This window comes from Seriola aureovittata, chromosome 16 (genome assembly GCF_021018895.1).
Source record: "Seriola aureovittata isolate HTS-2021-v1 ecotype China chromosome 16, ASM2101889v1, whole genome shotgun sequence".
Taxonomy (NCBI): Eukaryota; Metazoa; Chordata; class Actinopteri; order Carangiformes; family Carangidae; genus Seriola; species Seriola aureovittata.
In genome coordinates, this window is record NC_079379.1 from 24,443,461 (window position 1) to 24,469,518 (window position 26,058).

A 26,058-nucleotide genomic window follows, 5' to 3' on the forward strand; every position below is an offset into this window, starting at 1 on the left:
TCAACATGATGAACTTGATCTATTTTTGTGACACCAAAAACCCTTGGTTAGCGCCACTGATCCTGCTGTGTGAGACAAGCTCACGCCAGTAAATATCAATATATCTTGCTCCGAATAAAAGCGTGGGATCAACAGGCAGACTGACACCTTGCAAAGTCAAAAAAACACAACTGTTCTGCTGGTTGTTGGCTTCATGATCAACTGGAGGCTATAACTTACCTTCCTTTCTGTCAGACATAACCTGTGGAGGTTTCTATCAAACACCTCCAACACACAAGGCCTAACAAACTCATTGAGTGAATTTTCTTTTTCTTAAAACATGAAAAGTTTTTGGAATATTTGGAACCTGCACTCTTTACTTGCTGGCTGGCGTCTTGTACAGCCTGCCACCTTTTAGATGGTGGACTCATGTAGACGCGCTTCCTTGCGTGTGCTCATCAAAACATTGTGCATTGTGCCACTAGTGATATAATCTGTAACTTTTCCACATTAAAATGTCTAAAAACAAGTAGACCTCTGTTCTTTATGTTGTTGGATTGTGTTCTTACATCATCACAAATGTTCCCATCAATTCTCAAACCAGAGAAATCTGTGTGTTTTAATCATGGTAACGTTTCATTGGTCGGCTGTCAATGACATCATCTCCTCTGTGAACATGCGTCATTGTTGTGTTTGTCTGACAGAAGCTCAACATTGACTTTTATCTAGTTTTAAGCCACATACACTTTTCACACCTTGGTGGTTTTCAGCTCGTTATTTGAACCAGATGAAGGATTTTAGTCGTCGGACGTCTGGATCTGAAGTTATCAGAGAAACAAGCTGAGGAAATGTTCGACAGCTCAGCTCCCGGCTGCTGCTGACGTCCTGTCCTGTGTCACTGAAGAGCGTCGGTGAATCTCTGAGTGAAAGTGAAACTGTTTTATGGGTGTTTCTACTGGTTTTAATCCCCTGGTCTGTTTGTTCTGGAGAGGAGGAAACCTCTGTGGATCATTCAGCTGCTGGTAAAAACCTCCTGAACGTCTGGTTCATAAGTTATCAGAGAAACAATCAAAACAAAGGTTAGCAGCAATCTCATTCTAACGGTTAGAATCACCGGGTCTGTTTGATTTCCTGAACCACTGACACTGAAGGAATCCAAACCGGGAGGGGCCCAGTACAGTCAAGAATGTTTTTGTGCAACTTGAAGTCAAACTGTCGGGTTTACACTCACCGACCAGCTACAGGAAGTATGTCACATTTGAGATTTATAATATTGTGAGTCATGAAAGAATCAGGCCACTAAAAACCACGGACATTTCATTGTTTACTTTCAACTTCATGTTCAAAAAGTTACATAGTATTTTAACAATTAAAATGTGCTAAAGCACAGCGTCTAAACATCTAAAAGCCACTTCCGACAAATACAGAACATTTCAATGAGCATAAAAAAGAAACCTGTATATGTATAATAAAAAGTGTAAAACACCTACACATTAAAAATCATTGAACATCACCATTAATGAAAATAAAATGAAACAGGAAATGTACAAAAGTCTGTGGGAACACAGAAGGAGGAGGTTTACTTCCATACAAGAAGAGTGTGTTTGAACATGACCGGAGTTCGCTTTAATCGAACATGTTGTCGTCGTCGTCGTCTTCCTCGTTGTCCGACTCCTGGTAGTACTTCACCTCTTTCTTGGCTCGGCCCGGCCGGTCACGGGACAGAGCGTTCATCGCACTCATGCTGTTGCTGTCGTCGTCCTCGTCATCAGACGCAGGTTTCTGAGGCTTCTGCTAATGAGGGCGATAAAATACTTTGTTATAGTTACCGTTCAGATTGTCACTGCACTGAAACTGCATTACTGTGAATCAATCCTCCATTTATTTTTACATTGGTGAAGGAAGTATTCAGAACATTTATTTAAGTAAAACTTACAATAATGAAGCATCAAAATATTTATTTACAATCAATTAATAAGCTGTTATATGTTTCAATATCTGTATTGGATTCAAAAGCCAGTATCAGTCGGTCTAAGAGTATTAGTGTAGGTGAAAGGTTCATGCTGAGTTTGAGGAATTTGAGGAAATTATAACACAAACACTTAACCAATGTTTTCTGAACCACTGGCAACATTTTTGCAATATTAGTTGTTTTATTTCAGACCTACTTCATTTCTCAAAGACCTAAAATGTTGTATTGGTTATAGATTCATGAATAATAGATGAAAAAATAAATAAAACTGTATTTTGGTGGCTCAAGGTAAATAATAAAAATTATCTGCTCTCTAAGTCTTCAGGATAAAGCAGAAGACTTTGGAAGTTTCTATCTGGAGGCGGATGAGCTTCAGTATTTGTCAAACGTATAAATAAAAAGTCTCCAAATACATTGTACATTACAAACAAGTAGCAGCACAAACAGGATATGTATTTTACATTTACAAACACGTGGAGATACTCACTCTGCCGACAGGTTTTACCATTTTCTTCATTGGACTGTATTCATCTTCAGAGCCAGAGCCCTTCCTCTTCCTCCCCCGGCCTTTACCTGCACAGCGTTAACCAGAACAGGAAGTGACTAAAAAACTCACCGTTAAAGGGGATTCTATTTATGTCCTGTAATAATCTTGTGGCGTACCTTTGAGAGCTGGTGCTGGCTTCTTGGACCCAGTGTCAGAGTCAGAGTCCCAGATGGATTTATCTGGTTTCTTTGCTTTTGGTGCTGGTGGCTTCTTAGGTTTGGGAGCTGCGTCAGAAGGCTTCTTCACTGCTGTGTGTCATAAATAAAAACCTCATCATTCAATACGTCTTCCACTAGATCTCCCAGTTTCTCTCAAAGCACCTTCACAGTGAGTTTTATTCTGCTGTAAATCATGTGTCGCTGTAGGGAGGCTGTGATGCTGCATTAGAGCTCCCCCTGCTGGCCGTGCTTCTGCATTACCTTTCTTTGCTGGCGACGCTTTGTCGAATGCAGAGCTGCTGGAGTAAGTGGAGAACACGGGGCCGTTGTCGTCGTCACTGTCGGACTTGGACCCGTCTACGACAAAAAACACAAGAAACACAAGCCAACTGTCATCTCCTGCAGCTGGACACGTGAACAGCTGGTGGAGCGCATCATCCACATCCACTGATGTAAATGTGATGCTCGTCTTTAACACTGTGCACATAAGATCTCATTTTACACTCGCTTTAAAATTGTCTTTGTTGTGTTGCATAACTTTCATAAAATGATGTCTTCTGTGTTTGAAACACTAACAACTCACTACTGCACACTTCAGAATAAAAGAGCTGTTTCTTCGTCCTATTTAATATCATTTAATTAACAACTGTCATTGGTTAAATAATGAACAATCATTAATTAAATGAATTAGTTTGCAGATTGTTTTTAAACCATGAATGAAGAATTGCATTCATGTTATTCCATAAAGTGTCCACACTCTGTCTCTTTTTGCACTTCACTGTGTAGATTTAAATTTAAATGGATAAAATTACCATTGTTCTTTAAATTACAGTAACATGAAACTGTAGAAGCAGGAAACAAATGAATTATGAAATGTAGTGTAACAGGCAAACAGAAAAATTGAAATAACATTTTCATCAATTCATAGTTTAAAGTGAAATAAACTGAAAATGAGTTTATTACGGCATCGTGCATTATAATTAAACAGGTTCCACTTTACTCACCACTGTCATTGCTTTTTTCAGAGAAGGCTGATTTGGACGAGAAGATGCTGGTTGTCGCTTTGTTCTTAGCTACAGGTGCAGACCTTCAAAGAAACAGAGACAACATATTACATTCTCTTACAAATGGTGGCATTTTTGTAGAGAGGTGACGGGACATGAGGGAGAGACGGAGATCTGAGGCTGGATTTCAACCAGTGATTCAATATTTCGTCTTATTTCTTTTTAAACTGCTCCGTGGGGAAAAACTGGAATCACGCACTTCTATAGACCATGTCAGTGAAGAGTGAGCTGCTCCGCCATCACCATCTTGGCAGTGTCTGACTCCGCCCCTAACTCCCAGCGGATCTAAAAAAACGAGAATTCGGTGCATGCTGGCTTGTGACAAACATTCACTCACCCACCTGTCACTCAAAGAGGCCACGCCCCCAATTATGAGTAATTTTAGTCCTTAATGAAATATAAACAGGTGAGTTATATAAACAGGTGTCATGAAGATGGAAATTAGCTCTAGAGACCAAAACAGTTTCTGTACCAGGCTGTAAACATGTTGATTTCTGCTGTAAAGTTTGACATTTTAACATGGGAGTCTATGGGGACTGACTCACTGTTGGAGCCAGACTCTAGTGGTCGTTAGAGGAACTGCAACCAAGCACCAAGTTTGGCTCAGGCTAGATAGATATTCAGATGACAACTGTTAGCAGTTAGCTGCTTGGTGTTAAGCGGAATGTTAAACTGTTATTGGTCAGTGGAAACATGAGGATTTATTCACTGCGAGTGGGAAACTCCTCTTTGGTTTATGTGTGCGCCGACGCTATCAGGCTAACCAGGCTCCGCTGGGCTAACTGTTAGCTGCTAGCTGTTATTACACCGCTCAGTGTAAATGATAAAGTCAATATCGATTCAGGAGTTAGCGTGGCGATTAGCGTGGCGATTAGCGTGGTCTTACGTGGTCTTTTGTTTGGCAGGAGAGTACGAGTCTTCATTGTCATCATCTTCTTCATCGTCGTCATTATGGTCGTCGAAGCGGTCCTTGGTGTCGGACGAAACGAAATCGTCTTTGAACGACCTCACCGGAGAGGAAACCACGTCGTCGTCTCCGTTCTCCTCTTCCTCAGCGTCCTCTTCCTCCGAGAAGTCGAATGTGTATTTTGGCTTGGAAGCTGAAAGACAAGAGCAGAGTCCGTGTCAAACCACATTATTACCGCTGTGGGTTCTGACGCCTTGTACCATCATTATTCCTGTTTCAGCCGGGTTGCATCAGACGACACTCGAGCCGAGGGGATAATGAGCCTGAGGTAACCTCGACTGAGCTGCCGACTCATTTCTGGCCTCGGGTGGTTTGACGGGAAGGAGCTCACTGTGGGATGAAATGACACGCCGCTAGCCGCCGTCATCAGCTGATGCCGACAGTGGGTCGTATCAAAGGGTTTAAACGTATTCACGGAGAAACAAATGCTGACGAACACACGACGGACGCTGTGACAGTTAAACATGATTAAAACAGGAATAAATGAAAGTCTCTGATGACTGATGAATAAATTTCACTTTCATTTTTTAATTTTCTTGTTCATATACAGATGAGAGTTTTCCTGTTTCCTGTTTCTCAGGTTTTTCTGTTAATATTCGTCACGTCTATAGTTTATTGATTAATTGTTGCATCTCTGCACTAAATTGAATGATATCAAATCGTACCTGATGCCCTCTGGGACTTGGTCTCTCTGGGGATGAGAGGCTCACTATTTTCCAGATCACTGTCGGACTTGGACTCGTCCTCGGACCAGGGGTTCCTCTTCTTCACCTTCTTGGCGGGGGTGCCTTTAGGTGCTGGAGGTTTTCTCACTCGCGGAGCTCCTGCAGCAGAGCACCAGGGAACCAGACTGTTAGTGAACTGCACGATACTCTCACTCAAGACCGAGACAGAATCCTTGTTCAATAATAGATTCAGGTTTTCTCACTGCACTGCACAGCCTCAAAGAGGCCTGAGGTGCAGTGTTTAAACCAGGAGAGCTAACACTCCATCATGTCTGACGGATATCTGTCTGCGCTGATTAAACATTTATCTGCTGATATAACAAGTCCAATCCCACAAACATCGGCCTTCCCTCAGCCTGAAAAGTTTCACCTCAAAGTGTTTGTAAATGAGAAATACTTTTTTCACTCAACACATGGAAACTGTGAGAAGTGAAAAGGTAATAATTTCAACATGCAACAGAAGAAACAGCTGAAGCTTTCGTGCAAAGTGCTGACCAGGCTCTTTCTTCTCCTTCTTGACACGTGGAGCCTTTGGCTTGGCAACAGAGTTTTCTCCTGTTCCTCCCTCTCCAACCAAACCTTCATCATCGAACTCCAACTTCACCGCTGGATCTGCGTCGCTCTGAGAGCAAAAAACACAAGTTTCAACAAAACAAACCCCCTAATATCCTGATATGACTTTCATTCCAGATCGACATCAGCAGTTGTTACCTTCTTCTTTTTGGTCAGTTTCTTGGCAGCGTCAGATTTGATTGGCTGAGTTGGAGGCTCCACCCTGCGGCCGTAAGGCGAAGGCATGGTCTCCTCCAGGTTCATCTTCTTCACTTTAGGTTTGCCCACTTTACCCTTCACCAGTTTGATGGCCCTTCCTGCGCTCTGCTCCTCCCGCTCCAGGGCCTCCACATTCTGACAGACAACACACGGCAGTTCGTTAAGTTGCTTGAAAATGTAAATGTAATTCCACAACAGCATTATAATGTTATTTGAGTAAAACTTGAAGGTTATATACGACTTCATCTTGCGTCATGAACTGTCTCCTTAAATAAATACGACCTCGTGTTCAGTCATGACCCTCGTCCCCGTCCAAACAGCGTCAGTGTGTGAACGAGTGCGAAACGCCGAGTCTGAGGTTTCCTCCACACTGATACGTTTTAGTTTTAAAACTCATCTCTGACGTCAACACTACTCCAGAGGTTTCAACCCCCTACAACGGAGACTTTGATCGATCTCACCTCATCTAACTCTGTAAGCAAAGCAAAGCAGATTTCCTGAAATGTCAAACTATTCCTGACGCTGATTAAAAACTAGAATCAACCAGCCGAGCCGCAGGAAACATGGTCCCAGTCTCTCCTTCACGAGTTACAGCGTTGAATAATGGCCAGAAGTGTTTTTTGACATTATGATGACACAGTGAAGGTGACCTTTGACCTTTTGGATACAAAATGTCACCACTTAATTTTGTCCCTATAGACATTTGAGTTTAATTGTCTCATAATTAGTGAATGAATTTGTGAGTTATGGCCAAAACCATGTTCCTGATATATTGCATTCACAAGAATGTGAACTCACTGTGACCCTGACCTTTGACCTTTGACCCTCAAAATCTAATCGGTTCATCCTCGAGTCCTAGTGAATGTTTGTGCCAAATTTGAAGAAGTTCCATCAAGGTGTTTCTGAGATATCGTGTCCACGAGAATGAGACGCACGGACGGACAACCCGACAACAATATGGCCGCCGCTCTGACCGTCGCCGGCGCAGAGGAATAAAAACAAGGCAAATAAGAAGCAACTGGAAACAATCAGAGAATGAGTGAAGGTGGAGGTGAAGGTGTTTACGTGCTGAGACACAGGTAAGTGGCTAAAACACAGAACTTACATCCAGCTCCTCGATGAAGACGGCCAGGTCTTCCTTCCACAGATCCTCTGAGTTTTTCCTCTGGAGGTCGTTCAGTTCTCCTCTCTGCACATCAGCACACATTCATATTGATCCATCAGCTCACATCTACTGCACATTTACACATGCTAAATCTGAACCCTGCTGGAAGTAGGGGCCGATTCCCATTTGGTAAAGCCCTGACACATAAATAAATAATAATGATTGATACCTTTTGGTCCCTCTGTTTGAGCAACTCCTCCACCTTCTCTTTAGTCAGACACCACAGAGGCATGTTGAGGATGTAGTTGAAGTTTGGTCCCGACGAGGAGCCGGAGTCCACCGAGCCGTCGCTCTCGTTCCCGTCCCGGTAATCTTCTTCCAGTGCCTGTGCACAGACGAACAGAAAACATTACACACAACACAGTTAACTCACGCTGCTTCCTCCTCCTTCCTGTGTATCGGATACAACTTTCTGAGTGATGCAGGACCAGCTTTCTCCTGCGTTGGTCAATCGTAAGTTGTAACTATAAAGCCTTTTAAACTTCCTATCGCAGCCTTGATAAATGTTTGCTTCTGGAAGTCATGTTGTTAGTGTGTGAATCCGTGTGTGTGGATGTACCGTACCTTTTCCTGTGCTTTGGACCAGGCCACCACCGGATCAGACTCGTAGCCTTTCTGGACCAGCATTCGGATCAGTTCCCGCTTCGATTTGTTCTCTATGAGGATTCGAAAAATAAAAATGGGTTAGAACAGAAAACATATTGCGGTTCCACGAGGAGCTGATACATAAAGTGTTTTGTTTTCTTACCAATTGTAACTTTCCCTTCGATCTTCTCCAGGACAAAGCGAGCCTGGTTGGACAGTTTGGACGCCTCGGCTCCCAGGCTGCCCAGCAACCAGTCCTTCCTCAGTTTGTAGTAGTGCAGGCGGAGCTCGAAGAACTCCTTCAGGATGTCTTGGACCGAGTCGTACCTCTTCAGACAGCCCATGTGGTCAAACAGAACCTGAGGAAAAAGGAGGTAAAGTTACCGTTTCAGATTTACATCCCTGTTCATCCAGAGTCATTAAAATATTACAACATTAGTGTGGAATTCTGTCATAATTGCTGTGAAGCCTTGAGTTCACACTGACCTTTGACCTTTGACCACCAAACTCTAATAGCTAAAAGCTAAAACAGTTTAGTTGGTTGATTTATGTACTTGGTAAATGAACATGAGAATTTAAAACGTGGATTATAAATTTGTGCCTCTGGCTTTATTTATTAATTATTAACTATCATTTATCTTTCACTTGAGGTTTACCATGGAGTTGCAGGTGAGGCTGGACTGCAGCTTGAAGACTTTGTGGAGGCCCACTGCCTCCGCCTGGGCCAGCTTCTCCTCAGACAAGCGGACCACAAACTTCACTGTGGTATCCGTGTGGTATTCCTTATAGTCGTTGATGAGAGCCGGCGTTTTGTCGCTGCCCTGCAGCATGGGCTCCAGCACAGACTCCTTATAGGCCTGCACACCAGAGGAAAGAAACTCAGTTATTTACAGTACAACAAACACATAACCAACAAGATGCGAACGCTGCAGTAAACACACACACACACACACACACACACAAACACACACACACACACACACACACGACTACACATCTCATTTTTATTTTGTCGTGTCGCTTCAGTTCCTTCTGTGGGACCAGTTATAAGAAACCTTATTTAATAATCAAAGGCAGCTGAAGTGTACCTGTGTCCATGTCCGGACTGGAAGCTCTGTGATCTCGATGGTGTTTTTGTCAATGACCGACACCTCTCCACTGACCAGGTACTGGTTCTGACCCAGTTCATGGATCACCCCTTTGAAGTTTTTGTAGCTGGGAAGCTAAATTGGGGACAAATATTAACACAGAGACAAAAACAGAGAGATTGTTTTCACTTTGACAAAAGTATTTAGTTCCCCGCCTGCATCCACACGACAAGCAACAAGCCACGGAGGTCCATGAGCAATCAGCTGATCTGATTTTTTTGTTTCCACAACAATGTCGTTTAACTTTAGGAACGAGCATAGTTTCATTCAGACTCTTTAATTCTCTGAGTGCAGTAATTCAGATCTGTCATTTAAGGCTCTCACTCTCCACTCAGGGTGTTTCTCTCTTTGACTGTTGATCTCATGAAGTGTGACGGTGACTGAAACAACGTGACGCTGCCGCTGTGTCTCTGCGTGCACACGGTTAGGAGCGGGTCGTGTTGGTAAAGTCTTTCCAGATACAGTAAAGGGAAAATACCTCGGTATCAAAGGTAACAGACAAGTTTCTATTGCGTCACTGTAAATGCACCATCACATCGCCTGCACAGTGTCAAAGTAGCACCATTGCTTGTTCACGCTTTTCGTCCTCAGACTGTTTACCATCGGCAGCGGGTCCTGGTGGTTGAGCATTCGGTTGATGTTGTTGACGATCTCCCGGGGGTCATAGTTGGGGATCTTACACGCCCAGCCCGTCCCGATGCCCTCGGCGCCATTCACCAGCACCAGAGGAATGATGGGAATGTACCACTCGGGCTCCACCTTCTGGTTGTCGTCGTACAGGAACTTGAGCAGGTTGGAATCCATCGCTGGGAACAACAGCTTGGCGAGAGGACTGTGGGGAAATGACACGACACAATTACAAGACTGCGGAGCCGTGGAAACTCTCAGATCACCTCCATTCAACCACCGATCACTGCAAAGCTAAAACTCATAGCGTGACCTGAATTTGGCATCATAAAAGTTATGTTACGTTCGTCGTTGCTTTACCTGAGCATGGTGAAAATATAACGAGGGCTGGCAGCATCTTTGCCTCCGTTGATGCGAGTACCAAACTGTCCAAGAGGCTGCAGGATGTTCACGTTGTTGCTGCCCACAAAGTTCTGGGCCAAGTTCACTATGGTCATCATGAGAGCTTGCTGCATGGGTAAAGGAGAAGTGGGTGGTCAGTAAATAGCGAATAGAATACAATACTGTCTGATTCAATTCTGAGGATGTAAAATGACAAATAAATACAGATTCCTATTTAATACAGCTACCACTGTTATCAGTATGAATGTCTGTTACAAAGCAAACATGACAGAGACGTAGTGTCTGCCATCATGCTATGTTATGTTATGTTATGTATATATATATATATATATATATATATATATATATATATATATATTGTTTTTAAAAGTCCAATTTTATGCCACAATTAAAAAAATTCCCTCAAGGTGACACTGAGATATTTCGTTCACGACGGACAGAAACATGGAAACAACAGCAAAAGTGAATTCACTTATATAGAAACGTCAAGTTTAGCCTCATCACAACTCATCTCCCTCACTGTTACGATGACTCTCTCTCTCTCTCTCTCCCTCTCCCCCTCCCTCGGAGACCGTTGAGTTGACTGTACCTCTCCATGATGGTAGGCAGACATCTCCGCCACCGAACCGGCCAGCTGCGCCACCTTCACTTCCCTCTTGTCGTTCCTCTTCATGCAGGTGAACAGTACCTTCCTCTGACCTGGCTTCAGGCCTGGAAGCAAAGCACACACACATCCCGTCAGAGGCAGACTGTTGTCAGGAGGGCTGAATGAACGAATGAATAATGATGATTTTTTCAAGTAATGAAGATGAAGTGTGTATATACAAACCATCAACCAAAGACGGGATGGATCTCTCATTGTCGGAGTTGGAGAACAAAATGAGCTCTTTGTTGATGAAGTCGTTGTAGGAGAGGTGCCTGGCCTGAGTTCCATATAGGTATTGCTGAAAACCAATTAACATAAGAATTAATGGTGATTTTACTTGAATTCAGAATAGGAATATTTAAAGTTTTACAAACTGTCAACAAATCTACAACAACTGTTCAAACATATCTGAGGAAGAGTTTGTGAAGCTCGGTCCCAAAAGCAAAATATATTTCCTCCTCTCGTCACTGCAGCTACGAGCGAAGCCACAAACCTCTGGCAGGCCGTGCATCCTCCTCTGACGTCTGTCCTCCATGAAGTTAGTCAGCCACTCTTTCCTGTCATCCGTCTTCTTCTTACTGAAGGCCTGAAACAAAAATAACCACAACACTGAGGATCAGCGTCTGAACTGCAGACTGAGGGAACTGAGAGAACTTCACTTCTACTGAATTTTACTTTCTGATGCTGAATTTAACAGTGGTGTTCGTCTCTTTATTTCTTTATAGATACTTTTTATTGAGGTTAAACAAACAGAACAACATACAATACCCCCACCCCAGACAGCTGTGTAGCACACACAACAAAAGAGAAAAAATAAATAAATAAAATTAAATAAAATTAAATAAATAAATAAAATAAAAAAAATAAGTAAATAAAATAAAACAAGAATTTATTTGATTAATTAATTAAAAAATAAGTAAATAAAATAAAATACTATATATACAATACTTGAATACAGTGAATAACAGTAATAAAGCAAAAATAATCAATTAAAAAGCAAAAAACAAAAAACAATTTACATGAAAATTTACATCAAATGAGGTTAAACAAAACATGGTCTCCGGTCAGCTCCAGGCATGTGAATTTAGACCCTCAAAAGTGCGTTTTTTTAATAATAATAATAATAATAATAATAATAATATAATAATAATAATAATCAAGAAACAGTAACCATACATTGGTAAACAGCTCATCTTTTCCCCTTAAAACAGCCTGTAACTTTTCATGGGGGAAGATGTCCCTGTACCACAGGGTTACACTTGCTGGGGGGGTTTTGATCCATTTGTGCAAGATGCAATGCAATGCAATTAAAAGGAGCTTCTCTCTCTCTTTATTTCTATGTGACATTGCAGCATTAAACTCACCAGAGTGATGGCAGCGTCGTCCTCTACACCGCTGTATCTGAATGTGATGCGATGCTTCTCCATGTCGGCAAAGTATTCCTTTGCCTCTTTGCTTGTACTTGTTCCCAAACCTGGAAAAATAAATTCCAACGTTTTTTTTTTTAAATTCAAGCAAGTTTTGAGTTAATAAAAACTTTCATTTACACATTTATATATTGAAGCACTTGAGAAACAAACCTTTGTAGTACTTTATATGCCAGGTTTTATGATTCTCTGTCTGTTTCTTCCACTCATCAAACTCTGGAATGCTGTAAAAAGCCAGTTCCTGCTTGTTCTTGGTCGCCTGCAGACAAACAAATTAACATGCAAATATTATTTTTTTTTGTCTTTGAACAATGTAATTATTGAGTTTTCATAGTATCTTATCCTGAGTGAGTTCTCCTGCAGTTTAGATATTCTTTGTTTCTCAAAGTGAGATTCGTTGGACACAAGAGTATGTAGCAGGTTATTGATCACCTCCCTCCAAAATGTTCTTTATTTTGTCACACTCCCAAATACAATGTACAAATGTTCCTTGAACCTCTTTACATTTAAAGAACATGTGCTGTGTATTACTGTTCGCTTCAACGAGTTATACTGAAGTAGTTTTAAGTTAGTGCAGGCTACATTCCAGTTTAAATCTAAGTTAATTAAATTAATGCAAACCAGTTATATATTGATGAGATCAAACCATTTCCATTGCAAGTCTCGGTAATCTTTTCTTCCAAGGTTGAAAAATCTTTCCTATGCAAATCGTAATTTAAAAAGAGCAGCGCAGAGGCAAAAAAAAATAGTCCCTCCGTCACCTACAGCAGGTGCAAGTTGCATCATATTTGAAATAATGAACAGATTCACTACAGTCGATGTCACATGGGTGAATATTACCTGCGTGTTTTGCATATTAGTGATGCTTGTTATCAGGTGGAATGGTAATGTTTAGCACGTGTGTGTGTGTCTCTCTCTCTTACTTTGACAATAGGTGTGATGAACTCCTCCAGGAATGTGTGTTTCAGAAGGGAGGGCCAGTTGTGGTGGAAGAAGTTGATGAGCAGACCTTTAATATGGGAACCGTCTTGATCCTGGAGACGAGAGAAGACGTGTTAGAACGACACAAGAGGCTGAACGGCTAACGCTAACGCTAACGCCACAGCTGCGAGTGCGTGTCCACGAGGTCGGTCACCTGATCAGTCATGATCATGATCCTGCCGTACCGCAGGCTCCTCAGTGACTCCGCGTCATCGTAGCTCTTCTTGTACTGGAGGCCAACGATTTTGATGATGTTGTTGATCTCAGCGTTTTCCATGATCTGTTAACATGTAAATAAAGCTCGTTAAGCTGTATTGTTTTAAATTAGGTTGGAATCATGTGATTATGCGAAAGAAAATTTCAACTCACTGATTTTAGCAAAACCAAAAATAACCCTAACTCATACTGTAGTAAGCAAAAGTTTGGGCAATTAATTGTAATTTTTAATGTGAAAAGAAGTAAATACAATCCTGGCAGGAAACAGACAAATAAAACTGAGTCTTTCATTTAATGTTCATTCTTTTACATTTAAAAAAATAAACAGTAATTGTGGCAAATGCAAGAGTTTGTGCATCCAATTATAGTAATTTATTCAATTTTAGTGCCAGTAGCTCCAACACATGACGAGCAGCTCCATTACGATCACATTACGGAAAATTAAATTTATCTACAAATAATAATAATAAGTTACTACATGAACGGGAAAACAAGTCAAACATCATCTTCTATCGGTTCCTTTGCAGCTTTTTCTGTATCGATGATCGAGGTAATTCATTGACCGACTGAAGTTTAGTCGTTTGTGTTTGTTGTTTTGTTCATCACCTGTCACCAGCTGCAGCTTCACTCACACCGTTTGTCATATATTTGTTTGTGGGAGGAATTTCTCTAATATCCAGTCTCATACCTGCTTGTGTGTTGCCTCTCGCACGTTCAGGATCTTCCCTCTGAGCGGGAAAACTCCGTAGCGATCGCGTCCGATGACTCCCAGTCCAGAGACGGCCAGAGACTTGGCCGAGTCTCCCTCAGTGAGGATGAGCGTGCATTCAGAGGAGTGTTTGCCACCTGGGACACGGATATGGAAAAGACTGATTATACAAATTACAAAATTACGGTAAATTGTAGAAATACAAGCCGATATTCAAATAAATAAAAAGTGAGTAAATAAGGAAGTGTTAAATTACTGTTGGAACACATCAAACTTGTGCAGTCTTGTTTTTACCGTTTGAGGAAATGATTTATTTTATCTCCAGTTGAAGTAAATAAAGGTTGTATATTCATTATTAGACGTGTTAAACCAACAGTGTTAATTAAAGCTCTCCTCATAATATGCAGATGATGCATCATGAAGCTTTGTAACGCCTCATGAGACACTTCACTCCCATTAAAGTGTTCTGTAAACGTCTGTAAAACACATCTGTGGTTTAGGTTAAGAGCTGTGGACGTTCAGGCTTCTACACGTTAATAAATAATGACACTGTTTAACACACCAGCATCATTGGCGTCATCTAGTTTGGGGATGCCTTTGATCTTGCTGTGCTTCACAGATGAGCACTTTTTATTCAGCTGCGTCTGAGCTTTGAACTTCACCCAGTTGAGAATACTCTCCACGATCCCACAGTTGGTCGCCTGTGGGTGACAAAGAGACGAAATCCTTTTCATGACAGATGCCCGACTGTTTGACACGATAAACCAAATAAAAACAGGAGTGAGGCGGTGAAACAAGGGGACAAGCGTCCTTACAGCCCTGATGAACTTTTCTGACAGAAGGCACTTGGACCCGAAGCTCTTGGTCTGGAGTGTCATGTTCTCCTTGGTCTGGGAGTCGAAGGAGGGATTCTCAATCAGTGCGTTCACAAACACCCAGATGTGGTTCTTCACCTGAAGCGCGAATGAGCAGAGGGGTCAACACACATCTGCAGCGACACCACCACATTCAGAAACGCTGCAGAAATAATCTGTCACACCAACCTGGAAGGGTTTGACTGTCACTCCTGCCTTGTTCTTCTTCTTCACCACTTCAATTAGTTTGGACACAATCTGATCCACCACGTAGTCGATGTGTCTGCCGCCCTGAAACAAACGCCGCCGTGTTAAAAAACACTCTGTCACTCTCTGTTGCTGCGCCTTGTTTATCCCACCGGGTGTTTTCACGCAGAGCGGCGTCAGCGCTCGTGTTCAGGTACCTTGGTGGTGGCGATGCTGTTGACGAAGCTGATCTGCTGGAACCCCTTCTCGCTCATGGTGAGGCAGACCTCCCACCGCTCGTTCACACTTTCGTTCACCACCTTCAGGGCCACGCCCGTCTCGTCCAGTTTGTCCTTCACGTACAGATCCACGTAGCTGCGGAAGCCAGTAATCTTTTTCGTGGGAGGACGGGTAAGGTTGGGTGAGTAATATTCAACAGCATGAAACCATTTAAAATCAAAAACATGACAATTTATATGACGCCTGTTTTTAGTTAAGGATGAAAACAGCAGCTTTATATTAAATACCCTCCATTCAGTTTATGCACGTCCACCATGATGGAGATTTACACTTAAAGTGTGTAGTTAGACTTACGGGTAACTTTTTCCCATTCAGTGTAACTTTCACGCCTCTGCAGGAGCCCGCCACGTCGTACGCTCTGCGGGTAAGGAGCGCCGTAATGTCCTTGTCCAGTTTCTCCATCTTGAACTTGGACAGGTCTGGCTGGAATGTCACACAGGTGAAATCATCCCCGTCAAAGAACTTGATCTTGGGGTCAGAAGTCTTGGTCATGTTGTTCTGCCACGTCTGAGGAAAGCAGAACACAAAGCTTCATACAGAAAGTTTTCATATCAACTTCTACATTGTTTTATTTTCTCACTCATTCATGCGATGTGTATGTACGATCCTCTTGAACTCAGAACACCCTGTACTGTGTCCAGTGCATTTAGTCCCACCAGCTGTGATATCAAACACCCTGTGGCTCAACGGTTCTCCTGTCAACAACCCTCTTCACCCTCAAGGAAGAAGCTAAAAGTGGCGTTTGTACACACGACCTTACCTCTGATGTGAACAGATGTCAGAAACCCTATAAAACAGCAATAACTTCATTCAAGGATCAAAGTGGCAAGGTGAAGATTTTAAAGTTAATGTGCCACAGTCAGATCGAATCAGTCAGTACGATCAGTAAATGTTGAGCAGCTTGTAAAGAACCAGATCTGCAGTGACTGTGTCTAACTTAGAAAACAGGAAATAAACACCTTTTCCTGCAGAATAACAGACAGAATAACCCTGAAAAATATTGATTTATTATTTGATTACTAAAGAACTGAGCGGTTCAGGCTGTTTAACCCCTCAGCCAATCACAGTAACTCATGACCTGGACTATTGAACTATATTGTTTATTATTAACTATTATTATTAAAGTATTATGAATAAAGTATATATCTATCTATTTATTATTATCTTATTATTATTTAATTTTTGACTTTTCAATTTTAGAAACAAGTAGCACAAATACAAAGTGAACTACCATTCCAAGAGACAAAGAAAGAGAAGGAAAGAAAAAGAGAAAATATATAAATAAATAAATAAAGCACAGAAAGACGCATTCATATACATATAAAGAGTACATATACAAACATACCATGTACATATTATCTAAACATCTATCTAAAGCCAACTACTTTATCTTTCAGTGTAGTGGAAAAGATCATCTAAAGATGCAAACGTCTTAGTGACAAGCAACAGGAAACGAATTAATTCAAATCAATAATGAATATAAACACTTGACCCTGGTGTCATTTGCTCGGTGACAGAGGTTTTAATAGAAGAGTCATCCTCACCTGTTTGAAGCTGTGTCTGTATTCCTTACACGCCGTTTCCACCGTGAACTTGGTACTGAAGATGTTGCAGAGTTTAGCACCGTACCCGTTCCTCCCACCTGGGGTCAGATAAACAGTTAGCGTCGCAGGGGTTAACTTTCACCTTTCTGACCCGCTAACAAAAGAAGTTACGATGGCGTCTCTCACCTGTGACCTTTTTCTCATCGTCGTCATAGTTACTGGAGGTGAGCAAGTGGCCAAAAATGAGAGCTGGGACGTACATCTTCTCGTCCTTGTGCTCCACCACGGGTATTCCTTTACCATTGTTCCATATGGAGATGGTGTTGGACTCACTGGTGGAGGAGGGGGAGAGAGAAATCAAAGGTTTTCAGAAGCTATATGAGAGGAACCTGGACACAGACAATCTGAAGGTTTAGCCGACATTGGCACGAATAGAAACGATGCTAATTAACTGTCAGAACTTTAACAATGGACGTTCTGCTTTGCCAAAGGGTTGTAGGGCTTTCACCGCATATTTCCTCACTGACTCATTTTCACTTTTGCTGCGTTTGCTCCTGACTGGGGGGTGGGGAGGGGGTTGCTCCTCACATTAGCAGCAGAGACCTGAGCGCCACGGGGCTAATGGTATCATTTATACAGCAGGGGACATTAGAGAGCGCAGCAGCTGGGCTAAAGGACATGATGCTGTTTAAGCAGTCAGACGTGGAAGCGGCTGACAGGCTGGAGGTGAACCGCATATAAAACAAGAGCTCAGTGCATTTCAGCACAGGCTCATTATACTGTATACCGCCTGGACCCATGACTCAAGCCTCCTCCATCGACTGCATGTATTTCAGCAAGCTCCGGTTATATCCACAGCATGAGGACAACACACAGCGGAGCACAGTCACAGCAACAAGCAAGGGAACTACCCGTCCACCGCTTTTTAAAAAGGAGTCCAGAAAAGTTATGAATTCCAACATTTTGGTCATGAGACAAAGAAATGGTTAAAGTTTAGTCAAAGTCAAACATGTGGAGGTGAAACTACGGCGTGCACTCACGGATCGATGGTGATCTTAATGGCAGTCATGTTCTTGTCCCTTTGTTTGTTGTCTGCTGCGTTGACTGGAAGGAAAAAACAAACAGCAAAATAACAAGTTAAAAACATACATGAGTATAATTTCATACAGAAAAAATCAACTGTTTAATATAAAATATGTACGAATCTCTGAGCCTGATGTGACGTCTTCAAATTGTTGTTTTCTCTGACCAACGATGAAGTTCAATTTACAATAATATAAAACAACAACAAAGAAAGAAAAAAAGCAAATAGAAAGAAAGCAAACATTTAGCATTTCTGCTAAATGTTTACACAATTAATTACTTGTTGTTACTGTTGATTGATTACCTGTTCATTGACTTATTCAAAAATCAACAAATGATTTCAGAACAACAATAAACTAAGAAATAAGTATTTCACTCATGAATAGTTTAAATAGAGAGTGTTACCGTTCTATCATAAAGACTTGATACGAAACAGCATCGTTAGAGAGCTAATTAATTAATCAGTCAAGCAACGATTCTGATCATCAATTAGTAAATGAAGCAAAAATGTCAAAAAATTCACTGGTTCCAGTTTCTCCAGTGTGAGAGTTTGTTGCTTTATAATCACAATGAACTGATTCAAACTGTTGGTCAGACAGAACGAGACAACTGAAAACGTCACGTCGGTCTTTGGGACGGGCTTTTTTAAATGTTTTTTAATATTACAGCATTAAACAGATGAAACAACTGATTGATTGGTTGTAAAAATGATCACCATGTGGAAACAATTAAGTTCAATAGGGACTTAAAGCAGCTGAAGGAAAGTCATTTACTCCACTTGGTTCAGTTCAGAGACAAATGATAAATTTCTTACTTAAAGACACTGTGACTTTAATTTTTGCTGAGAATGATTCTGCTTCGTGCCTCTCACGCAATAACACGGACACAGAGATAATGTTCAGACAATGGCGTCATTAATCAAACACCTTTACAAACACCCGGGCCGAGAGGGCCGAGTGTGCAGATATACGAAAGCAATCATCAACAACACTCCCATGTGGTGAGCACAGTGTGGAGCAGCATCATTTAAAAACCGATTACACTGGTGCACCTCATTAGCAGGAGCACCGAGCAGAGCATTACTCTCTGCATTTTACCGAGTCATTAAAACTAATATGTAACAGACTGTACAACTGCTTTATTGACCTTTATTTATCCAGCGGAAGCTGACGGAGCACACTCGCACTTTACCAGGGAAAAGGCTGCAGCCCTGACCATGAGCTGCCACTAACACCGAGATGATTTTACACCCAGCTTTTTCAGATATCTCTATTCAAACAGTGTGTACGTACACACACACACACACACACAACACACACACACACACACACACAGAGGGGAAACTAATCTCCAAATGCAGTCGAAGATCACTGCTGCCGAGCGGCGCCAACAAGCAGCCAGCGATTCAGTGAATGATGGTGACGTTTTTATAAACTTTAATATTCCGGTTACAGAAGGACAATATCAAATGACAAATGAACCTTTAAATTAACTGAGCAGATTAGGGTGTCAAAACAAAATGAGCATATGTGTGTGTTCACTCACCAAGAATTTCATCAAAGATTTTGTACAGTCCAGGAACATAAGTGATTTCCCTCTGGTTCATGCCTATTTCTTCATCAAAGACCCACATTTGCTAGAAGGTAAAAAAAGAAAAATAAATGAAGTGCAGGAAAACATTGCAAACACAAACTTCTGTTGTTAATTCAATAATCAGATCAGACTTATTATCATCATGTGTCATTCCTGATTCTGTAAAGCACCTTGAGATGTATGTTATGATTTGACACTATATAAATAAAACTGAATTGAACTTTAGTTTTATTTTGTTAAAAGACACAGGTCAAGGAAGAACGTGTGGAATCTTATACAAATCTGATATGGAGAACCTCGGTGTTACGTTATATTTGTTCACACATCTAAGTGTGTGTGTGTAACAGTCACAAACACAGCTGCAGCGCTCACGCTTCATTCAGCATGTGAACCGATGTAAAAGTGGAAGTTCGGTATCACAGAGAAGTTGTTTACTGCGACATGTTGTCTTGTTATCTTGTTTTCGTCTCCTCAACACAGAGGAAGAGCAATTGGTCAAAACAAAAATATAAAAATGTGTGGCTTCCCCGTGATCTATGTCATGACCGTCCTTGGTTCCTGAGATCTCTGCCATCCCACGGTTGGTTATATGCAAAAATCATCATATGTATGAATGTGAGAACATTTTCCTGTTTTGTGTTCGTCTGTTTCAGTGATCTGTTGTAACTTGTTGATGGCCAACCTGCCTAAAAAGTTGTTGTGGTCCAGTCTGTGTGTTCAGAAGAAGAAAATCCAGAGCTTCAGTTTGTCTCGAAGGGATGTCGTGAGAACTGATGCATCGGTACCAAGGTGATGCCAAAATATATGTGGAAGGGGTGTGTGTTATATTTGATTTAGTGTCAGCTCTAACTGAAAGTTAACGACTATAAAGTGCCTCTACAGCTCCACGCCTGAAGCCACTTTCACAAAGACAGACTCCGACTGTGTCTCAGATAGAACAAACAGTCGGGCTTCAGGTAGACTGAGTCTCAATTCATCTGTTGCACAAAGCAGTTTAGTTCTTGACTACGTTAAGCCGGAATGTGGTGCAATGAATTCTGGGTAAAAAAAAATGGCCGACCGCATCCAACCGCTCAACTCCATTTACCCCAGCAGTTTGTTTTTAGGAAGAATTCAACATAGTTACAAGAGGGACTGAAGACTGAGACAATGCTACCAAACCACAAATTATCTGCCACATTTTCCTGTTTTTTTGGTTGGTGGGTGCCAGTGCTCGGCGCAGGTGTCATTGATTGTTACCATGGAAACACTGGTCTTAGAACTGAGTTAACCTGGGGTTAAGGTGTCTAATGTTTTTACCTTAAAACTAGTCAGTCTTTATCTTTGTGAAACAGTCTGACTATCATTAAACGGATGTTCAACTGGACCAACACTATAGACCTCGTCTTGGAAAACACAGTTGGGTTTAAATTAGCCTCATTTAGCCTTATGACTTGATATGTAACATATTACATGCAAACATGGTGGGTTAAAATGTGACTTTAATGTATAGAAAAAATATATATTTAGTAGGGATAGCTAAAACATCAACTACTTTTGGTCACACCTGGACGATGAAACCAGGAAATGTTTCTTCAGAGCAGCTTTTTACAAAGAAAGCCAACATGTAAAATTAGCAGTGTTTATGAATTACAATGGTTGTATGTCTAAATTCAGGATTCACCTGGGTGATGGGCTCCACGGTGCCGATGTACGTGTCTGGACGGAGAAGAATGTGTTCTAGCTGGGTCTTCTTCTGATACACTCTCTCCACAGACAGCTTGGAGCCGGCCTTGTCTTTCTTGGCTCCCTCCATCTTGCCACTATCACCTCTGCCGTTCGTAGCCTCCTGTTAAACAGAATTTTTTTTTTTTTTTATCATTAGAAGATGCATAACTCTCTGGGACAAAAAAAAAAAAAAAGGGCTGTGCTGTTGACATCAGATTATCAGCACTAACCACCACAGTCAGAACGGCCCACTCCTCTCAACAGAAGCAAAATACTGGCCATCACACTGTAAACGGAAGACTTGGGTGTGTCAGCTTGTGCTTATACAGAAGTGAGCTTTATATCTTATCTCTCTAATTCAAACTACAATAATATCTATATTAAATATCATGTTCTAAATGTTGTGTGAGGATTAGGTGCAAGGTATTTCAAATATTCTTTTCAGTTACTTAATAAGAAACAATAAAATAGTTTTACTTGCAAACAGACCCATGTCAACAGGAACTTAATAAATGAAGACAGCATGGAGAATGAATTTCAGCCTCTTGCACTGATAAAAACATACTGAGGCTACTGTATCAGACCCCTTCAGTTTTTGCACACTTTGTGTTGTAGATAAAATACTAGATGGATAAAATGGCCATTGTTGTACAATAACCCAAGAAAGTTTATTAAAAATCAAAAAGTGAAATCCCTCATTTACAAAAATATTAAGACTCTTGATTCAGAAATGTATAAAAGCCTCTTTTGCAGCACTTACAGCTTCAAGTCTTTTTGGGTAAATCTATAAGCTTTGTACACCAGGATTTGGGCAGTTTATCTCATTCTTCCTGTCAGATCCTCTCAGGCTCTGTCAGATGGATGAGAAGCGTCTTCAGGTTTCACACTAATATATTTTCATTTTAAAACGCATCTCTTCTCCTACGTTTTCCTCCTGGTGTCCACACTACTCTGGAGTTTTCAAGCCCCGAAAATTGAGATTTTTTGAAACCATGCTCGACCCATTTTAGTTTGAAAACTCTGTTGTTGTGTTGTAGTAAATGCAGCATCGTTGTTGTGGCAACGTGACGTATTCTTCAACGTGCCATACACATAAACAATGGAGGGCATTATAGGGACACCAAACAGAGAAACGTCTACACTTCCTCAACTGACCACGCCGTGGTTTTGCAGGTTAAAATACTAACAGTATAGTAGAATAACTAACAGAAATGTAACAGTGAATGGTGTAAAGTCGCTTTATAAATTTGCATTGCAAATTTTTCTAAAAACATCTGTTCCCTTTGTCAATATGGGCTCTTGCATGTAGATTGGTGGGCAAAAATAGCCATTTAATCTATTTAAAATTAAATCTACAACACAACAATGTGCACAAAAAGTGAAGGGGTCTGAATACTTTCTGAAGCCACAGTGCACCGCAACACAAGACTACAAGTCAGCGTAGTTCCAATTAACTGAGGGAAGAAACAGGTAGGACACAGAAGTGCCTAGAAATGAACATTTTCCAAATCAATTAATTTTTTTATTCAATTTTGCGAATCGGGTTGAAAAAAAAAAGTTTCATTCACAAATTTCTTCAATCTTTCCGAATCTTTGCTATCCCACAACACAAGGTAGTAGTAGTAGTAAGGCAAGATAAAGCAAGTTAATACACTAAGCAAACATCATATTAGCCAATCATATAGCAGCAGTGCAGTTAATAAGATCATGCAGGTACAGACAAGCGGCCTCAGTTAATATTCACATCAAACATCAGAATGAGGGGAAAAAAGTGATTAAGTGACTCTGACCGTTGCATGATTGTTGGTGCCAGAAGGGCTGCTGTGACTATTTGTTAAACTGCTGATCTCCTGGGATTTTCATGCACAAACAGTCTCTAGAGTTTTTACCAACATCTGTGCCACATAAAAAAAAAAAGGTTTTACATAGGAGATTTTACAGTAAAGATAGAGGAAGTGTGTTTGACAAGATCTGGGACCCTGTACTGAAATTCTTCCAGGCTAAGCATGAATGTGTTGAGTTCAATGTAAAGCACCATGCTGTGCATTTTCTTTCCCCCTTTGTCTCTCAAAAGTTACTGTAATATGTAAATTTAATTTTGTTCCTTTTAAAGAAACAATAACTTGCACTTAATCTATCTGTGACTGTTGCTACTCTTGTTATGTATGTTTGTGGCTTTTTTTTTTTTTTTAATTATTTTGTAAGTTTGTGTTCCGACTTTACAGCAAAATAATAAACATTTAACCTCCTAGGACCTGGCGTCCACATATGTGGACCTCACATTTTGGGTTCTCTAGACCACAATACTAACTTTTTCTCAACAAGGGCCTGGTGACCACATATGAGCCATGTTCAGAAATTGAAATGAACAGTTTAGAACAGTAACAATGCAAAATGTTCAGAATGTTTTTTACTTTGTTATAGACATACGTCTTTCTGCAACTGTTAGCAGTACTTCAAATGGGCCATATTGCTCAAAGGGGCACAATTGTTCTTTCTCATTTTGTTTTTGCACTCAGGAAAATGCTGCTGTGTTCTGGCACCAAATAAATAGTTTTGCACATCATTACTCAATTGTCTCTTTTTTTGGTTTCTATCGAAATTTAAAACTAATGTCCTCATATGTGGACATCATTTTTCTCAGAAACTACATCATGTAAAAAGATAATTCTTTGTTGTTACACTCATCAGGTCCCAATCAGCCTAAATAGCAAAGGGGAAATTAAAAATGCACGCCATGCAAGAGCTCGGGTCTTAGGAGGTTAAAGACATTTAAACATAAAGTTTTACATAAGGCAATTTAGTTTTACATAAGGCATAAAAAGTCAAAAGGATGAGTTTAAAAGTAATCTACATATCTTCTTCTCTCACTTAAGTAAACAGAATATAACTTGTGACAACAGTCTCACAGCTACAACACTTAGTTTTCATTACCTAATTTAAAAAGCTGATTATAAAATCACACTTAATTGCCCGTATTTTTACTGCCCATGTTACTAAAGTGCTGGTAAGGAGATTACACTGAGTAAATACTGTGCAATTATTACCAGATAGATCACACACAAATTGCTATTACTGCACTGAACTGTAACTGTAACCACAAACCAGAGAGATCTGAGTCTGAGGATGCCTTTGTTTGAATGGGGGTCTGGGGTCACCATATTGGTTATTGGTTACTACCAATATGTGTGAAGTGTTTATTCCCTTTACTGGCAACACAACACATCTCCCACACCGTGACTGTGAATAGAGACACTGGGCTCTGTGTTTTTGTTTTGCTTACACAAGTTAAACAAGCTCAGTTAACCATGTAGTAGCTGACTGGCTTCAGAGTGATTTAACTAGGCCCATTTAAACACAATGACTAGTCCTAACGGTCAACACGGTGCGTTCACGGATCAACGGAAACAATAAAGACACAAAGTTAAAGAGACAGTAGGTTCCGCCGAGATGAAACTTGCTCCATTCATTAGTACGTGCACTGTAATAAACAAGTAATGGTGTTAGTGGGTTGGGCCGCAAACTTCTCCTGTCCATTAATGCTTAATTACGACTGAATCAGTGGCTGCATTTCTTTTTTCGTGAAGTTGATACCAAACTTTATTTTGAAGACGTAAACTACGGGCCCTTCGAGCTGCAGTAACGCTTACAGCTGCCAGTGTGTCGAAGTCTGGTTTAACCCTGAGACAAGCTGCTGTGATAAAACAACACACAATCAGATGTTATCTCCATAAAACAACTCTCCAGGGTCACTGCATCGAGGCGACGGCCTTTGTAACCCGGTCAGGATTTAAATGGAGACCGCAGCTGGCTGGTCTTAAACAAGCCTATCAGTGGACAGGGGAATAGACACTTGGTACGAGATTTAAATGCTAGCTAAAGCTTGTAGCGACCCGGTTGCACCCTTGCAAATGTGAATACCTTTAGCTATAGAAAAAGCAGTATTGTTATTGTGGACGTGTAAGTTAGTTCAGAAGTTGTATGTTGAAACTAACTTACCATCCAAGCCAGACCCCCGCTTCCTGCTGCGTTGCTGGACATCTTCCTTTGTGATCCTAATTTTTTACTGATGCAGCTCGCAAAATGTACTCAATTCCCAGTGAATTCAAAAGTCCGTCAGCATAACAAACGTCTCAGTTACGTAAAGGTACAAAAATCTGTTTATCGTCCATGATCTTCCTTCGGTTGTTGATAAGATAATCCTTCGGAGTGTATCAAAACAAGCGGAGGAGGGGAGTGTATCGCGGCTATTGTTAAAATCGACAAGCGGTGGCACAGTAGGCCTAAACTTCCAACAAAGATGCTAACCGGGCTACTTGCTGCAAATAAATACTGTACAAAATGCACGCAATAACGGGTTTACAATTTCATGTGAAAACTCAACAGAATAAAATATGAGTTTAACAGAAACGCTTTGAAAACGACCGAGTTAAATACTTTTCATTTAGAAATAAAAACGACTATTCGCTAACAGCAACATCCGCTGTCCGGCTCCGCCATCTGCAAGACAGACGGCGAATCGTCCCGAGGATAAACCGACCAATCAGGCGGCGGGGTTTCAAAGACGCCGGTACTTCGACCAATAGAAAAAGGTCAACATTCAGCGGCTCGTGCTTTTCTTCCAACGCAAGATGGCGACAAAAATCTCACTCAAGCCAAATCATTGAAAGACGAGACAGTGTGTAATATATTGCGTAGTATG

At 41.0% G+C, this 26,058-nt stretch overlaps 1 protein-coding gene across 2 annotated transcripts; it reads right to left on the reverse strand.

The window, feature by feature from the left end:
- Nucleotides 1-1,290: 1,290 nt before the first annotated feature.
- top2b (DNA topoisomerase II beta) lies at nucleotides 1,291-25,866 on the reverse strand. 2 transcript variants are annotated; one of them, XM_056399756.1, is made up of 36 exons: nucleotides 25,356-25,866; nucleotides 21,313-21,477; nucleotides 19,602-19,692; nucleotides 18,014-18,077; nucleotides 17,160-17,305; nucleotides 16,974-17,071; nucleotides 15,724-15,936; nucleotides 15,348-15,521; nucleotides 15,133-15,234; nucleotides 14,905-15,042; nucleotides 14,652-14,790; nucleotides 14,069-14,226; nucleotides 13,319-13,444; nucleotides 13,107-13,217; nucleotides 12,337-12,442; nucleotides 12,121-12,230; nucleotides 11,250-11,342; nucleotides 10,940-11,054; nucleotides 10,700-10,821; nucleotides 10,069-10,217; nucleotides 9,682-9,913; nucleotides 9,022-9,156; nucleotides 8,590-8,790; nucleotides 8,097-8,292; nucleotides 7,913-8,004; nucleotides 7,518-7,673; nucleotides 7,289-7,372; nucleotides 6,124-6,318; nucleotides 5,908-6,034; nucleotides 5,353-5,511; nucleotides 4,607-4,820; nucleotides 3,661-3,743; nucleotides 2,918-3,013; nucleotides 2,615-2,746; nucleotides 2,439-2,524; nucleotides 1,291-1,770 (listed from the first exon to the last, which is right to left on the reverse strand). In XM_056399756.1, the coding sequence occupies exons 1-36, from the start codon at nucleotides 25,395-25,397 to the stop codon at nucleotides 1,606-1,608; spliced, it is 4,815 nt and encodes a 1,604-aa protein (XP_056255731.1). In that variant the 5' UTR covers nucleotides 25,398-25,866; the 3' UTR covers nucleotides 1,291-1,605. The 2 variants fall into 2 exon arrangements, with proteins under 2 accessions (XP_056255731.1, XP_056255730.1); XM_056399755.1 differs by having other exon boundaries at nucleotides 1,291-1,773.
- Nucleotides 25,867-26,058: the final 192 nt, after the last annotated feature.

Excerpts from the sequence above, each read along its gene's own strand:
- top2b (XM_056399755.1), bottom strand. The coding sequence starts at position 25,397 with ATGTCCAGCAACGCAGCAGGAAGCGGGGGTCTGGCTTGGATG. Across the intron at positions 19,693-21,312 it reads CCGTGGAGCCCATCACCCAG|CAAATGTGGGTCTTTGATGA; the intron begins GTGAATCCTGAA and ends TTTACCTTCTAG. Across the intron at positions 17,306-18,013 it reads ATTAAGATCACCATCGATCC|TGAGTCCAACACCATCTCCA; the intron begins GTGAGTGCACGC and ends CTCCTCCACCAG.